This window comes from Centroberyx affinis, unplaced genomic scaffold (assembly GCF_046629955.1).
Source record: "Centroberyx affinis isolate AG114_WGS23_722 - 3 ecotype Tasmania unplaced genomic scaffold, CSIRO-AGI_Caff_v1 ptg005908l_1, whole genome shotgun sequence".
In the NCBI taxonomy this organism is placed as follows: domain Eukaryota; kingdom Metazoa; phylum Chordata; class Actinopteri; order Beryciformes; family Berycidae; genus Centroberyx; species Centroberyx affinis.
In genome coordinates, this window is record NW_027283002.1 from 34,120 (window position 1) to 51,592 (window position 17,473).

At 40.7% G+C, this 17,473-nt stretch overlaps 3 protein-coding genes across 4 annotated transcripts in view; 1 reads left to right on the forward strand and 2 right to left on the reverse strand.

Annotated features, from left to right (window-relative positions):
- The window catches only part of LOC139667951 (myosin-11-like), a 35,767-nt gene extending 33,454 nt beyond the window's left edge, over positions 1-2,313 (forward strand). For both annotated transcript variants that reach the window (XM_071547408.1, XM_071547406.1), the window contains one exon: positions 980-2,313. In XM_071547408.1, the coding sequence (XP_071403509.1) occupies positions 980-1,124 (145 nt within the window). In that variant the 3' untranslated portion in view covers positions 1,125-2,313. The remainder of the gene's footprint in view (positions 1-979) is intronic.
- A 39-nt stretch (positions 2,314-2,352) lies between these two features.
- On the reverse strand, positions 2,353-10,073 carry nde1 (nudE neurodevelopment protein 1). The gene is made up of 9 exons (XM_071547409.1): positions 9,954-10,073; positions 9,448-9,571; positions 9,093-9,246; positions 8,436-8,584; positions 8,178-8,314; positions 7,670-7,846; positions 6,992-7,077; positions 6,696-6,850; positions 2,353-5,220 (listed from the first exon to the last, which is right to left on the reverse strand). The coding sequence occupies exons 2-9, from the start codon at positions 9,531-9,533 to the stop codon at positions 5,127-5,129; spliced, it is 1,038 nt and encodes a 345-aa protein (XP_071403510.1). The 5' UTR covers positions 9,534-9,571; positions 9,954-10,073; the 3' UTR covers positions 2,353-5,126.
- Positions 10,074-12,236: 2,163 nt separating this feature from the next.
- LOC139667962 (pannexin-1-like) lies at positions 12,237-17,375 on the reverse strand. The gene is made up of 5 exons (XM_071547431.1): positions 17,195-17,375; positions 14,947-15,068; positions 14,158-14,354; positions 13,058-13,562; positions 12,237-12,386 (listed from the first exon to the last, which is right to left on the reverse strand). Exons 1-5 carry the CDS (start codon positions 17,373-17,375, stop codon positions 12,237-12,239), a joined length of 1,155 nt encoding a protein of 384 aa, XP_071403532.1.
- Positions 17,376-17,473: the final 98 nt, after the last annotated feature.

The window sequence follows — 17,473 nt, forward strand, 5'->3', positions numbered from 1 at the left end:
CTATCTATTATCTCAGGCGAGTGAGTGTGTTTTTCCGTTTCTCTTTCCTCCTTCACCCTTTATTCCAGTGAAATGTCACATGCACTACAAAAGGGCACAAACACTTACTATGTAATCTTTAGAAAAATAGTGCAATGGTAAATAGTCACTATATGTTACAAAGCATTGGCTATATTGTGTGTTATCTTCTAGGTACATATGTATGTGCATGTGTTAAATATGGATATTTTACAATGTATACATCTTTTCACACAAATCAAAGTGTTGGGATCACTGTGCTCACCTCACCTAGGAGTGTTAAAGAGCACCCATCCACTGTAGCACTCTTCAAATGTTTGTAAGCAAACAGAAGCATGAAGACTGTGGTTATTTAGTTTACAGTTAATTTAGTGTAACCAGGCATTCTGAGCACAAGCAAAACAACCATGTCCATCTCTATTACAGAGGCAACCCTGAACCCAAGGAGTAATGCAGCAGGTACCTCTGCGCCTAGTTACCCCATCTCCATCGCTTAATAACTTCTCATGACTTTTCAATCCCCCATGCACTCTCTTGATTCTATCATTTTCCTAAGCCTAACAGAGGGAAATATGGTTCATCGCTGCCAGTGAATTTGTTTGAAGAAAGGAGAGGAAAAACTGCACTAATGCGCTTACATTACAGCAATTTCCAACTGGTGACCATATTTTTCTCTGTGCTTGGTTTAGCTGCCATAAACCAAACTCATTTTCCTGGGCCAGGAGTCAAATGAGTTAAAAAGATAACCGCCGTGCTTAACCTGTAACAATAGCACAACCTCTACATCCTGTATTTCACAGATTGTCACTCGTGTGAATCACTCGAGTGGTTTTCAAGCAAAACTTCACCGACTCTAAAACTTGTTACGCAACCACTCTTCTCACTGTGGCGGTATGTTTTTTGTGTTTGTATTTGTGCCTCTGTGTCTGTGTGTCTTGTGTGTGTCTCTGTGGCGTTTTAGGCGTGGAAATGAGCCCTCCTTCAGCAGCACACCTCGGCGTATGGGAGGAGGAGGAGGCGGCGGCCGGAGGGGGGTGGTCGATGACGCCTCAGAGGAGGAGGTGGACACCCAGGGCGACTTCAATGGAACCAAGTCCGCGGAGTAAAGGGGAGGGAAACCAGACGTCAAAACAACCAGAGTTCAGTATTACCTACCGGGGCGGATCTGCCGCTTAAGCAGAGAATAACTTCAAAACCTGATATGCTATCTAATTCTTCCGTATCACTTCAAAATATATACTTCTTCCAATTCCAGTAGTGTACCGATCTATCTTCCTTTTTCAGAGCACCTTTTCCTCGACACATAAGAATCAAAATGACTTCAGAATATCAACTAGGTCCGTTGTTTTGGTGCCTCTGATGATGTGTGATTTGCTGTTCTTTTTTTTTTACACTGTTTTGTACTGCACTGAATGACCGATACTTCCTTATGCAAGGTTTTGTACCCACAAATAGGTGCGTCTAATTATATGCCTTCTACCACTGTCAGCAAAGCCAGGTATCTCCACAATAAGTCACTTTAGAACCTTAAGCAGAGACATTATGTAAATCTATAGATCTATTTCTATTATCAGTGACTCTCGTCCTGTCGCCTGTGACTGCTGTTAGCGTTTCAGAACAGCACTGACGTGGTTTATCAGATTGGATTTGTAGAAAGAGATTTCTATGCCCAAACTGCTTCCAGTCAGTGCTGCTGTTTGTACCATTATCAAGTGTACTCAGCTACAAATGTGTGTAGTCCAAATATAAGGCTTTTAAAATACTAATTAATACACATTATTGAAGAGTTGCAGCATTAAGAGTGTGGAGCAACTGCTCAGTTTTGTCAATGGTTCAGACAGTGAAAACCACCATACAGTGCTTATGATTAATAATATTTATAAACCTGTCAAATTAAGACAGCAATGAGAAAAATACAATATATTTAGCTGTTCAACTTTTTTAAAAGTCACCGTTTTTATATTATTTGCACCTTTCTTGTGACCAGATTTTTAAAATTACCTATACTCAAATGCAGTAATTACTGAAATGTGTGGTCGGATGGGGTTTAGGGTTTATCTTAACAATACAAGTAATCATGAGCTAGATGTCAGTATTTGGTACTGTGCAGCACGCCCAAGGCACATCCATTTTCTATTGTTTCCATGTCCAGATTTACATTTGTTTAAAAAGACCCTGGTCACCCTAAACCAATGTATACTCTCATTCTACTCTTGTATGTAATCAATTGATGTTTACATGACACCATTTGTATCTATTAGGCTAATTGTTGAACCACCTGCACAAGAAATAAAGACTGAAAAAAAAAAAAAAGTTATGATTTTTTTTCCTTTTAATGTTTGTTCACACTATGTAGTAACAACAGAACATTATTTTTATCTGCTAAGTTCAATACAAAATTGACTGCAAACCAACAGGATAAAAGATAGGTACAGTACCTCAGGCACATACAGTTTTAAGTCCAAACACAGAAGTAGTTGCAGAGGTGTTACATACCACACCTGAATACACAGTGGTCATGGGTTACAAGTACAGTAGCTCATGAGAAGTGCAGCAGGAAAGAGAAGCAGGTCCTCCATTTTCTTTTCAAATTTATAACCCGCCACTTAATTCCTACACACAAGCTGCTTAGTAGAACATTGCAGGATACTCTGGTAACTGCTGTGTTAGTTGATATTTAGATTCGTACTGTAAGGTTTGCTTATGGAGCCTCTGGAGGGCAGTGGTGAGAACTTGAGGTTAAGCAGAAACACTTCAGGGATAAGCATAGTTCTACAGTTAAAAATGTGAATCGTTCTCAAGAGGATTCCCCATTCACAACATGTCATCTCATCTCATACTAAAAGGCAGGACAAGTGGTATTACAATATAGGCCCTATATACCTACAGAAATATACTATGAACTGTGCTTATCTTTGACCTCTGTTAAAATCTATTATTGCTATTATATCATTTATTTTCATGTCTCCCCCACTATAACATTGATGGTGGAAAAGGTCTCAGCAAAGACCCACACCAATCAGAAACCTTACTACACATTACTATACATTCGGTAGTGCACATGCACCAATCTAACTTCCATACTCAACTAAAAAGTAGTCATAGTATCAAAGTTCTTAGTAAATCAAACTAGATCACAACTCTGCAGCATGAAAAATGAATACCCTTTCTCCAAGGCAAAAAGCTTGCCTTATCCCAAATGTTCTCATTCATAAGCCTTGCCTATCAGAGACTAAAACCATGATGGTCTGCTGAAGTAAGTCTGTGCAACGACAGGGAGGAAATGAGAGAGAGGAACCTGGGTCAAACAGAATCTGAAATTATATGGAGGGAGATTGCTTATGCTAGCCTGAAAGAAGATTCCCTTGTTTCTACATGCCTGGCAGAATCAAGGATAGATTGATTATTTCATTAAGTAATTGACCCAGGTCAGTTATGGAATTACAGCAAAGCAAGGCCTGGAGATTGAGGAGGTAATTAACATTGATGAAGGCAGCAATGGCTAAAACGCTAATGCCAGTTCCTGGCATATGCTCGAATCCAGTTTTCCCCTAGAATTTCTTTATAGTAGTGGAGGCAGGGTAATATTGATTCTGGGGCCTCATTTAGAAAAATGTTATTTGACTTTGAACTAGCATCTATTAATGTCAAGGAAAAGCTCCTTCAAATAGGCATTAGACCCTTAAGTTTATGACAGATTACTTGATTTAAGTTTGTATGTTTGGTACAGTGTATTTCACCATTCAATGACTTCAGGATTCAGCAGGAAACATAATTTTTCAAAACTTCGTGTTGCTAAATACTCGATTAGTCCATTGTCCATAGTGTTTATGTCAGGGATGGGCAACCATGTGCCATAGAGGGCCAAGAGTCTGCAGGTTTTCATTCCAAACAAAGACTACAGCAGCTGATTTCACTGATTAGCACACCTTCAACCAGACAGGAGGAACTAATCACTGAAATCAGCTGGTGTAGTGTTTGGTTGGAATGAAAACCTGCAGACGCTCTGCCCTCCATGGCACATGGTTTCCCGTCTCTGCACTCTTAAAAACAATGTGTCATTTTAACACATCTGTGTGTCTTCTTTGGGCAAAATACTGTACATTTGTGATACTTTTAAACATAAGATATGTTAGGCTAATAACTACATATGCTGTGATAAAATGTATTATCATTAACATATGTTGTGTTGAAAAGTAACAAATGTGCGTTGTCCCAAAGACAGATGTCATTTTTAATGACATCCTTTTTCTTGCTCACTGCCTGCTAACTGAATTCTTTGTTTCAACTTGCTGTCTTTGCACAATAAATAGTATACTTGTATAGATTTCAGCCTTGCCAGAAATCATGTCAGAAAGAATGCTTACAAAAAAATTCAAAACATTTCTTAGCATTTGTTGACAAATGGTTTAGGTTTTGATATCACAAAAGTTGGAGGAAAAAAAAAAAAAAAATCAACCATTACTCATTACTCATACTTATATCAGATGAGCCTTTCATGAACCACAACTTTGGTTTGAACTTGGTCATAAGCATAAAATTTGTACATTACAGAGTTTTTATAAATGAGGCCCCAGGTTCTTGGTCTCAAAACCAGTGTCAGTTCCAGTGCCTATAATGGATTATAACTGACTTTTATTTGGATACTTACATCATGACCTATGGATAATTGTGCTCTAACTACCCTACATCTGTTTTCTGTGCGCAATAAGGTTTAGACCCTCAACAGCCCTATCCTTCTTGATCTATTACAGAAGGTAAATTAGTAGACATAGAAGGGATTTTTTTGGGATGCTACTCACCGCAGGATAAAGGTTAGGAGAGAAAGGAGAGTGTGCAGTGCGGTCGAAATGTCCTTGATGTTACACATTGATAAAGTTGTAGTATAGCATCAAATGATATGATACTAGTCAGAGGCAGCAGGAGTCTGCACTGATTATGTGGAGCACGGAGCAGGGGAAGTGGCTTTCTCCTTCAAATAGTTCAGCAGGGCATGTGGTGAGAAGGGAAGACAGCTCAGTTCAAAGTCCCACTGCTGTAGTCTAGTAAGGAGGGGGGGGGGGGGGGGGGGCAGGTATGTAGGGCGGGGGGTGGCTCGCTTTTTTCTCTCATAGCAGGATCTTGACTCCTCCCTGTGGAGACTGGGCACCCTGGGATACCCCTCTTGGAGGTGCCGGCCCAAACTCTAGCCGCTTCACCAAACTGCAAGACAAGATGTAGCACATGCACTCATGAGCAAAACGTACACAAAGAAGTCCCAATGCTACTCATTCCCAATATTCTTTGGCTCGTACAGACCCCAAACATTCAAATATACATTCAGTGATTTTAATCTTTCTTAGATACATCTAAGGAATATTTTCATGAACTTAAATATCTAGCCATGTAATATGGGCCTGATTCAGATCTTTGTGCAGATTGAGATCCACACATTTGAGCTATTCCTGTTCAGACTTGAACTATTCCACATGTGAACTGAGGATTTTAGGCTTGCCTTTGCTTGCATAAATGTTTATTGAAAAACCTCGGCTTCTTTGTCCATCCCACTGATATGGTGGAAACTCCTTCAGCTGAGGAATTGACTATAGATTCTGTGCAACCTTTAGTTCACGATGATGGCACGCCAAGATTGAACTGGCAACATGTCCATGGGACATTAATTGGAAAAAACACACAAAAAAGGGTTACCTAGAGTAACATGGGAGAGTTGTCTACGTCCACTGTCCACTATTCTGACTATGCCAATCCATCATTCAAGAACTTAACAAAAAAAATGCCATACCTCAATGACCCAAGCCCTATCCATGCGGAAATGCTGGATGCACAAGGCGTCTGTTAAACTCAGTACATTTAAATGATTTCTTGGCACCCTTTGTTCACACTGATGGTGCCATCTCTTTTGATGATCCTTTAAAAATTCAACCAACTTGTGTATGAGATGAGGCTGTGTATGAGTGTGTATGAGTGTGGAAGTAAGGCAAGAGAGGAGACAGTCCGTGCATAAAAAGCACATTCCAAGCATTCAATCAGTGGAAAGAGATCAGATCATTATGCTTGTTTTTTTTTTAAACATTTAGTCAATTTTAATGAAAACTGCTTATTACTCCAAACTTGCATGTGTTTGCAATTTATAAACAGTAACACTTTTTAATTGGAGATGTGTCAATCTGCTCAACACAATAGAGATTTAACATGAGTGCAGTGCAAAGACTGGCATATTGCCCGTGTTTACTACTGGATTCCACTGGAAAAACTGCTGTCACTGTAGGTAAAGACAAGTAATTAATCCTATTGAAAATAATTGCACTTAGTCTACTATGTGTGTAGATTCAGAGCCCTCCAATCCATTTTTCATGCCACATTTTATGCCTCAGCAGCTGTTTTAGGGCAGGGCGTTCCCCAAGAGTCTGACAATGTTGCTCTACGTCTCATTGACTTTCAATACGGAGGAAAAATCTTCTGGAACCAACATGAAAAGAGGGACCAGTACCATTTATGGACAGAAAATCATGAGTCAAATGTTTCACTTCCTGACAGACAACGTTCCCCACAGGCTGCATTCACAGTCCGGCTAGACTAGGCTTGCCTACTTTAACTTGTTTTTTTAATATGCAAATAAACTAAACTAAGAACTTATATGATAAGAATTTTGATTATACAGCTGTTGTTGTCCTCACCTGTCGTACTGTGGAGGAGGGCTCATGCTGCTGGTCTGGACCTCAGGGCCTCCTTCTAAACCTGAGGGAGTACCAGGACCAGCTGGAAGTGCCGGCCTGTTGGTGGATGTGTCGTACACAAAGTCTCGACACGACGCCAATTTGGACTCCAGATTCTGGCAGAGATGGCATAAAATAGTCATCAATCAGGTCATATATGCAAAATCCAAAGTTGTGATTATAATAACATTCATCAACAATACCGTTCTGCACAGCATGTATTCATATGTGCTGTAGTATATATTTAAATCTCTTACTCCAACTTTTCTCAGCAGCTCCCCTACGATGTTGAGTGCAGATATTCTAGCCGACGTAGTGAGGGGAGTCCCTGTTAGGCCATCACCTGAAACAGCACAATTACAAGCAGATGTACTGATTAATTTTTTAAGACCAAGACAAACATTTACAAACAAAATAGAATAGCAGATAACAATTAATTAGCTGATTTTTATAGCATCATAGGCTTACATTTAGTGTTGTGCAGCCCCAAAACAATAAACTGTTTTGCCATTTTTATCTCAGTCTAACATAGGAGTGATTTAGATTAAGTTGTTGTATCATTCACATGGTAGGAAAGATGTGTGAACCTGAATGACACAATTTTTCCTGAAACAAGCGGTAGAGGTAAGCAGGCATCTTGTTTAAATGGAAGCTGAAATGCTTCCCTCGCATGCTACCATAAAATGTTTGCTATCTCTGTAAATAATCTGATTCTCTATCTACTAATTACAGATTGTTTATAAAAGTTCAGATGGGTCCACTGAATTATTGGGATTCAAGTATTATTTGCATTAGTTTGGGGTAATGTGTCATGAGTAACTGCATCCAATACCAGCAGCCAAATAATAGTGCTTTTGTAAACACAAAAAACACAATAAAAGCGTGATATTGCACAATAGTGGTCGTCACAGTAGTCAAGGAAATCTTTTATTCACCTCGGCGGATGCTGGATGCGGGGGGTGTGGCAAACGAGCCAATAGGTTTAGAGGGCGTGGCAGGGAGGGAGGGGTTCCCAGCTGACGGGCGTGGGAGCTCTGGTCGATCTGTGTCTTTGCCCAGGCTGCTGGATGGCCGTCTCTCCTTCTGCTGTACAGCCAGCTCCTGCCGAAGGTCTGCCTCGAACAGAGAGCACAGATACAACCATGCAACTCACTTTACATACCTGACAAATTCCAGTGCAATATGTTTTAAGAAGCATATCCCTATTCATGGTATATATATCACTTATTGATTAAATTATTTAAGTCTGTATAACAGTGTTAGACAATATACCTATATAGAATGCAACTATATATCAAATCAATAGGCCCAGGATTTGTTGAATTAAGCCAGCTATCAAAATTCACAGAGTCAGGCATAATCACTGGTTTCTAGAGTCTAGAATGGTCACAATCAGCAATTTTTGTAAACTTAAGAAGTCTCAGTGCGTGTGTGTGTGTGTACCTCTGGCTTCGTCCTTGAGCCTCTGAACAGACTCAAGCAGGTTCTCTTTCTCATCCAGCTCACTCTCCAGAAAGGCATTCCGCTCAATGACATGGTTCATCCTCTGCTCAAAGTCCTCCAGAGACATGATGGTAGCCCTGGTAGAAAATTGAGAGGCTGGGTTAGTGTGTTTTAGTGTGTATCATGGTCAAAGTTAGCCACATGCCCAATAAGTACTACGCAAACCGCTAAAATTGATTTATGTGTTCAGACACTGACCTCTTTGCCCTCTCCAGGTCATCATTGGACTGCTCTAGCTCTCTGATGTATTTCTGCAGGTGGTCTCTGACTGCTGTGGTCTGAGCCAGATCTCCCTCCAGGGTTGAAATCTGCCTGAAAGCCTCAGAATGCTGTGCCTCAAACTTCTCCTGCAGACACAAAGCAAACAGCATAGAGTCATTAAATTAATTGGCAATCCCAGATTTGCAGTGTCATGGCAGATTACTGGATGCAGATGCCAGCTTTTTATTTTTCCCCATCAGTTTATAAAGAGGGTCTGTGTGTGTCTTGTAGACATTTACCAAGACAAGTATCCTTTTCAGTGTTCTGTCTCTACCTCCCTGTCCCTAACCGTCCTTGAACATTACGGGTTTTTAGCACAATCCTGTATTCACTCCTTCCATTAATGTTCCTTCCCCGTGGACTACTGAGCAAAAATAGCAGTCAGCTGCTTTATAGCTGGGCAGAGAGTTCCTAGCGGTACTGGCAATGATGTGGTGAATGTGGGTTGCCTAACAGCTCTGTGTGTGTGTGTGTGTGTGTGTGTGTGTGTGTGTGTGTAGGAAGATAAAATCTATTTCATGTCATTATTTGGAGAACCAGAGCTGTGTCCAGTTCTGCAGAGTCCTAGGCCTATTTACAATCAAGGTACTCTACCTTGATGCTTTCCAATTCCATGCGGAGTCGGCTGTTGTCTGACAGCAGCTCTTTGTTGCGAGCCTCACAGTGCTTCAGCTCCGTTTCCAGCTCTGCCTCATAGTCCCGACTCATCTGCTGGAACTCCTGCAGCTCCTCCTGAGCCTCCACAGCCCTAGTGGCAAATCCACGTTAAACTCCACCAAATTAACTCACAAATGTAATCAAGCCTTGTAAAATATATACATAATACATAATTGTTATTGGGTGTAGCTGTTGAAGAAACAGCAGAAATTTAGTAAATGAATCCTGGGTCTATTCTGTAAGGGGGTTCTATGGTTCTAACCAATAAAATCCACCTGCTTTGTAATGTTACCTTTGCTGGTGTCTCTCTGCCTGCTCCTTCCAGAAACCAAGTTCCTCTTCTAGGGACGCAAACGTGTGCGGCCCTGGCTCTACCATGTCTGCTGCTCTGAATCAAGACGATGGGGGTGAGAGACCTAAAATGTTACAGAACTTAAAATGTTATTATTTATCATGAGAGCAGCGTCATCCTCACCACCTCACCCCAAACACACAACTGTTAGCAAACGTTAGTCAACACCACTATGCATCATACCTATGCCATTATACTTCACTGTTGAGAGAAATATTAACTACAAGAATGTGTTTATTTCTTGCTGGTTAATCCAAGTAAAGTAAAAGCTAACGCTAGTTAAACTGACGCCACTTCTTTAGCTAAGATAACAACAATATAGGCAAGCCATGATTTTGAGCTAAGCTAACGCTTGTTCTTTTGATAAGCTAACGTTGGCAAGCTAGCTAACGTTACGATTTAGGGTTTCCAAACGACATGAAAAAGCAGAAACTAGAGAAACTCACCTGCATGCAAATTACTCCTTAAAATCTCGAGAGGTTAGACTAATGTTAAAGTCGGGCTAGCTTCTCCTATTTTCTAACTTACACGAACTGTTAGGTTAGGTCGCTTTCAGTGCTCATCTTATCAACCAAATATAAACGGAGCTTCAATTCCCGAACGCCATTGGTGAATAGAGATGTTGACGCGCATGGATTATCCAATCATGTTGTTGAATAAACCAAAGTCCACGCCTCCTTACGCCTGTGTTCCTGGCTGCTGCAACATGAAGAAAAAACAGTGGCCTGTTGAACTCAGAGAGATATTCTAAAACCCCACTGTGGCTGAACCAAGGTTGAACCTGTCCTCCTTGACGTTTTGTTTTTTTTCAAGGAAACTAGAAAGGTCACTTTTTCTGAGGAGTATTCCAGCTGAAGAGTAAAAAAGTGCAGTACTTGTGTAAAAACTGTAATAAATCATTAGTCACTTAACGTTTCTGATTATCTATCTATCTATCTATGTATCTATCTATCTATCTATCTATGTTTTATCCCAATATCCTCACTGATTGATTTATTGATTTATACTAGTCACTTTCCTGCCGCAAATTACAGCTTCATCAATGAATCCTGTGGGGCTATGCATTTTAGTCTGGCCATTTACTAGCATCTGTTTGAATTCCTGAGTATCCAATCTTACTGAATTATTAGTTATTATTCCAACTGACCAATTTATTGTTACCAAGTTATTGTTTACCCTTTGTACTGTGCTTAAATTAACCAGAATTAGATTTTCAAATTTTTGTTTTTTTTAAAACAATAAAATACCAATTAATGATAGAACTGGGAACTACTGGTAATAACTTTGTATATTGTCGATATATGTGCAGCTGTATCAAATAAACAGAGTCATGGTGATGTCTTTACTGTGTACTACTAAAAAGGCAACTACCATAATGACCACAAGTGAAATGAAGGAATGAATGGACAAGGGAATGAATACACAGACAATCAAATAATTAAACAAATAAATAACTGACTCATTTACTTTGTATTTATTTAAATATTAGTTCTGGGTTTTAAAAAAAAAAGGAAATTATTGCATTTATTAAGAATGTACATGCAGCACAGAGCAATTGCAGCATCATTGTAGGGACATAAAACTCTGCAGGACTTTCTAGGGTTTCCAACAGACAGCCTCACAGAATCAGCTCTAGAACGCTTTGAGAAAACAAGGAACAGAGTTGTACCTTTTGTCACTGGAGCTGTACCATTACCATGGTAATGGTACAGTAATCTACCAGTTTTCTACCAGTAATCTAATCTGAAAAAAAAAGAAAAACATCCATCATACAGTTATAATGTGATACTGACCCCCATGATATTGTATATTAATGCAATATCATAGTAATTTACTTCTGACTATAATTTATATTTCATTACCTTAAGGGATATTAATTAATCTTTCATCTAAAACTCAAGAGTTGCCATCAAGTTGGAAAACCTAAGTCTTGGCTTACTTTCATACAACATGCACATCTATAGCCAACTGTTAACAACACATTTACACACAAATAAACACATGCTTTACAGGTCAACTGCTACTGTCTAGACAAAGCTACTCCAGTGGTTCTTAAAATATATGAAATTCTTTCCCTTAATGTTTCTTTTAAGCTTCCTTAGCATGGGCGAGCTTTCATCTGTCACTACACCCTTGTCATACCTCTACACCGACTGTAAATACATCTGAGTCCAATCTTCAGAAACTTCTCCACAGCGTCCATGGGCGAAAATTGACACCAACAAACTTTTTTCTATCATAAAGAGGCTAAGGATAGGCATGGGCAGCTGTGTAGCAAATTAATGTACACATCTTTGAGCCCTAGGAAAATGGCTTACATTGTAAATTATGATTGGAAGGCATTTCAGTGATCCTGAGAACAATAACAAATACCATAGAGAAAAAGAGTAACATAGGTAACATACATAAACTATTGGTCAGCAGCAGATCACCTTGAATCTAAGACAGTTTATTTTCCTTGGAGTCGCACTGTATTCACATATACTGTATATGTAAAAAAAAAAAAAAATTAAGACAACAGCAGGGCTTGTCCTTATCTTCAAGTCAGTCATTCAGTAACAAAGTAGAGAGATCTGAGGAAAAATAAAACATTTTTTGAAGGTCAAATCCTCCACATCAGTAAATTACAGCAAGAGGTTGGCATGCATACTGCTGCCAATTTCACTTGGACAAAGCGGCCTCCTCTGTGAGACTGAATCCTCTTCCTTACCTCTTAGCTCTCAGAGAAATTACTCCTGGGGTTTATTAGTTGCTTTGCTGTTCTTGTCTGGGCGAGGCTTCTTACTGTCCACCACATCCGTCTTCACCTGACCCAGCGTCCGCAGCAGGCACATGGTGTCAAATCCCTCATCGCCAGCCTCTTGCAACAACTCAAGCACCTAAATTAGAGATACTGTCAATGGGACATGATGCTTTTTCTTCTTTTTCTGAGCAAAAACACTGCTATTATATACACTCACCGGCCACTTTATTATTATTACACCTGCCTAGTACTGGCTGGTCATCTGTTGCTATAGCCCATTTATCATAAGGGCCAACAACTTGTGTGTTGTGAGATGCCCTTCTGCACACCACTGTTGTAAAGAGCTCTTATCTGAGCATGTGTGGCCTTTCTGTTAGCTTGAGCAAGTCTGCCCGTTCTCCTCTGACCTCTTTCATTCGCTCACAAGGTGTTTTCAGCCACAGAATGCCGCTCACTGGATGTTTCTTGTTTATCACACCATTCTCTGTAAACTCTAGAGACTGTAGTGTGTGAAAATCCCATGAGGGGCGGCTGTTTCTGAGATGCTGAACTGCCACGTCTGGCACCTATAATCAGACCACGGTCAAAATCGCTTAGATCACGCATCTTGCCCATTCTAATGTTTGGTTGAACAAAAAACTAAACCACGTCACCATGTCTGCATGTTTTATATATTGAGTTGCAGCCACATGATTCGCTGTTTGGAAGAGGATGCTATTTGTGTTAACCAGCAGGTGTAACAAAGTGGCCGGTGAGTATAATTGTGATTGCAAACATGGCTGACACATTTTACGAGCTGTGACCCACCTGCAGACACTTGAACGATTTGAGTTCGCTCAGGTTCTCCTCCAGGAACAGCAGGTAGATACTGAGGTCGTTGTAGAACGGCGTGACCAGACCCAAAGCACCGAAGCCTGGCAGCATCTCATAAGGCCGGAGGAAGCCTGAACTCTGGCGCGCCGGTCCCAGGGCGGCGTACAGCACCAGGGGAACCAGCAGCACGTACACCACCAGGTTGATGTAGCTGAGCAGCCTGAAGACACCCACCGCCACCAGCTTACACTGTACAGCGGACGGCACCACGCTGTCGTTCTTCAGCAGCCCCGTGCGCATGTCACAGGGGAACTCATCCGTGAGGGAGGCCAGTCGGATGTAGTAGCCCAGGTAGAGGCAGGCCAGCAGCAGGGTGAGCAGAGTTAGGCCCCGACACGCCAGGTACTTCACCACCAGGCAGCGAGAGAAGCGCTTGGTCTTCAGGTATTGCTCTACCAGAGGATACTTAAAGCAGCCCTCAGTCAGGTCCAGCGCACCGCTGGAGAACAACAAACATGATAATGATACACTAATGTGCTTTCATGCCTATCCAATCCCCCAATGGCAGCCCAGTCTCATGAAATTATGTGAAGTGTGAGCTTGATGTCTTAAAATGCAATTAACGTGCACCATGAAAGGATTACATAGAGGAGACATAACTAGAAAACAGGCGGTAGTTTGATATTGAAATAGCATGGTGGAAAATAAGGATCTGGAGGTCGGTGTGGTGGATGCACATATATGTTTGCCTTTAAAGTTTAATAATTTTTTTCTTTTTTTTTTTTCAGCAAATTTCTTATTTAACGGTGACCAAACCTTTACCCTAACCTTACCCAAATTGCTTCAGTTGCCTACCTTAACCCTAAGCTTAACCAAAGCTGTTCTACTTGCCTAAACTCAACTGTTAGCTAGCCTTTTCACATGACGAACACTTGAGAAATGGTGTGTCTAATTCATGCTACTGTCACATAATCCTTTCGTGGTGCAAAAATGTAATCTTCCCACTAATTGTGTAATTTGTGTTTCAGAATTTGTTTGAATTCTGTCACACTGTGTTGCTCAATGGTCTTAGGCGACAAAATGGTACTTACCACTGGTTGTCCTCACATGCATCCTTGCTATCTAAGGATGCCAGGTTCTTGGCCAGTCTGATGGCACGATTATAGAAGCGGTCCAGCTCCTCCATGATGAAGTTGAGGTCGGAGGACAGATGCGGAGCTGCTGTGAAACGCCAGAACAGGGCGGGGATGTACATGAGGATGGCCAGTAAGAGCAGGATGTATGGGAAAAACTGAGGAAATCAAAGAAAGGAAGAGAAAAGATTAAGAGAAGAAATGTCAGTCATTTTGTAGACGTGTTCAATTAACCCCTCCGTGTCCTCAGGCACATCTTCGCTATCTTGAGATAAAATACACCTTTTAGCATTTTTCTCATAACCATGAGATAAGTGTGTAGTTATTTTCAAGCCTGTCTCATGGGATGGAGCCCCTGGAAATGTTGGTATTAGTCATAGTTTGTATTCAGTGATTTTTAGTCATTTTTGTAACCTGCAAAATGATGAAAGACCAGAAAATTACGAGCCTCCTGGACATACCCAGCACAAAAGAATATTGTTACGCCAATGTGACCATGTATCTGTAATGGCAGCCTGCAACTTATCATTGAATCAAACTGGAAAAAGCAGTATTTCCCAAGACTTTTCAATGCCTTATATTTGGACATTTATTATAACTGTTTTTTTTTTTCAGTTGAGACGGAATTTAGTTGGCCCGGCCATGGTCTATTGAAAGTCATTAATCCTCTTCAAGATTCAGCTCTAGCCCCACCACCACCCCAACACACACACACACACACACACACACACAGGACTAATGAGCCTGTACCTTGTGTAGCCATAGTGGGGAACTCTCAGCTTGTTGCTGCACTGCTGCCCAACAGAAGGAGTCTACATAAGCTGCCTGTCGCCAGGAGAAGTTAGTGGGAGCGAAACAGCTGATCTGGGTACCTGGTGAGGAAATTGAAGAAATCACATAGAGCTGAGAGGCTTTGTGGTGATTCAGAGAATAGAAACAATCCAGTAAACACTACAACAAGTGCCAGCATTCCCTCTGTCCCTCATGACCTAATTTGTTGGTGGGCTGTTTTCAGCACACATTGTGTCAATAATTATACCCTCCCCATCTCCATTATGGTGGCTGTACAGTGGGAACAGCAATCTGGCATGTGTAATTCATAGATGACCCAATGAATCAAACGATGGACTCAGTAGTATTGAGGCAACAGGGAGTGTCATGGTAAAATTACAGTAGAATATATCCTCACTACAGAATTTTTCTACATTGGCATTATCATTTTTCTGTATTTTCCCATTCATGACGAACCTGTCGACCGTCACTGTGGACACAGAAGTGTCCACATATTGATATGTATCGGTAGAGCAAATTTCAAAAAGTTTAGATCTGCTTGCAGGTCAAGTATTACTGTCAATACTATTACTATCAATATACAGTCAATCAAGTTTGATTGTGCATGCGAAAGTGAAAATGTTGTACCAACATGAAATGTTTAACTTGATTGATTGATTTGATTGCAGTTATATTTACATCACATATGGAACAGATATTTTTATCCAATCACTTTTTCTTGTCTAAGATCTTATAGTGTTGATTTTATGCTTTACTGATAAACTGCAAAACAAAAGGTTTGCTTCCCTCTCAAGAATTCAGGATTCCCACCAGCAGATATAATACTGTGTTTACAGTCTTGCCCTGTTGGAGAGCACTGGGATATTTTAATACTGGCTTTTTAAGGAGGCAGTGAAGACAACTGACCAGGACTTCTCCAATATTAATATCAGAATTTGTTTAACTTACAGTTTTATATTGCTTAATCCTTATTGGGTCAAGTTTATATTGGCTGTTTTTCAGAACGAGGTGTTTTGGGAACGAGGTCACAGGAATGCTCAACTTAACTACTATTATAGTAAAATATTTTTCAAAAACATCCATTATTAATTAATTACTTCTTGCTGCTGCACTCTTACCTCATACACTGAATGTAGAAAATATTAGGAACATCTTCCTGGTATTGAGTTGTAGCTTGTTTTGCACAATCCACATCTCAGTTGTCTCAAAGCTTAAAAATCCTTCTCTAACTTGTCTGCTTCTCTTTATCTACATCTCCTCCTTTGTGACTGGTTTAACATCATCAGTGTACTGTATGAAAGAGTAAGTGTCCCTAGTAATAAATCACACATCTTGGCAGCAAGAGAGCCGTTTTCTCAAGGTTTGCAATCCCATAAGGCAGGCATCCTGTGAGGATGTGGGGGCGCTGGCAGGCGATAACCTGTCAGTATGAGGCTAGGGCCTAGTGGGCAGATAATGGTAACAACAACAGACTATGGCATGGGCTAAGAGGATTACATGGATTTGGTGCATTGATGATGGAGCGGTATTTTCTGTTTACAGTGACAAAGACATCGTCATACTCATACTAACATAATAACGAGGAGAGAGGAAAAACACTAAACAAATGTCAAAATGTGAGCAACGCATGTGCATCCAGGAGGGAAGTAAAGGTATGTGCAGATTGTAATTTCCCCTCTTTTTGGGTAGGCCACTCTCCTCCTTAGCAGCACGCCCCACTCTATGACACCTATTTACCTTACAGTCTATCCACCTATCAGCCTCATAATAACAGCTTGGTTATATAGGAGGGGGGAGGGTCACAGTTCTCCTCAGCCTCTCTATCTGGGCGTTGATTATGTAGCCTCCAGTAAGTGCCAGTGAAATACAGAAGGGTGGAGTCTCAGCTCACACACCTCCTCTTTAACTGTATTCCCACCTCTTTCTCTGGCAATATAGAGTGTAATCCACTAACATGCGTTACTGCCATCCAACTTCTACATGCATTACATCAGTGTGTGCTTTTAATTCAAACAAACGTGAGTCACACTGAGGAGCGACGGACAAAGAAAAGCGCGCTAGGTCATAAAACGATAGGCTCCGTCAGGTTCACCGTTTAGTCGACACTTAATTGGCTATTTTTTTTTACTGCATGATGAAATATAATTGGGTTTTTAGTCTCAACACGTATACATGTTACATTTTAAGATGCTTAAATTCAACTCACCAACTGACACCTCTTGGGCAAACGCGAGGGAGATGAGAAACAAAGGGAGACTAACCGCTAGAAATGTGACTATTTTGTCTACTGCCAGTTCCAGGCGCACTCCTTTGTACTTGGACTCTGTCGGATCCTTCAATAAAAAGTCGGAAAAAACGTATTCGGTGGCTACGTGGGCAATCGCCATGGCAAACGGGAACAAAAAGCCGGTATTGTCTAATTAGGAATAGACAATCACTAGGCTATATCCGATGCCAAAACAAACTGCGTCTGCGGTTAAGTGAT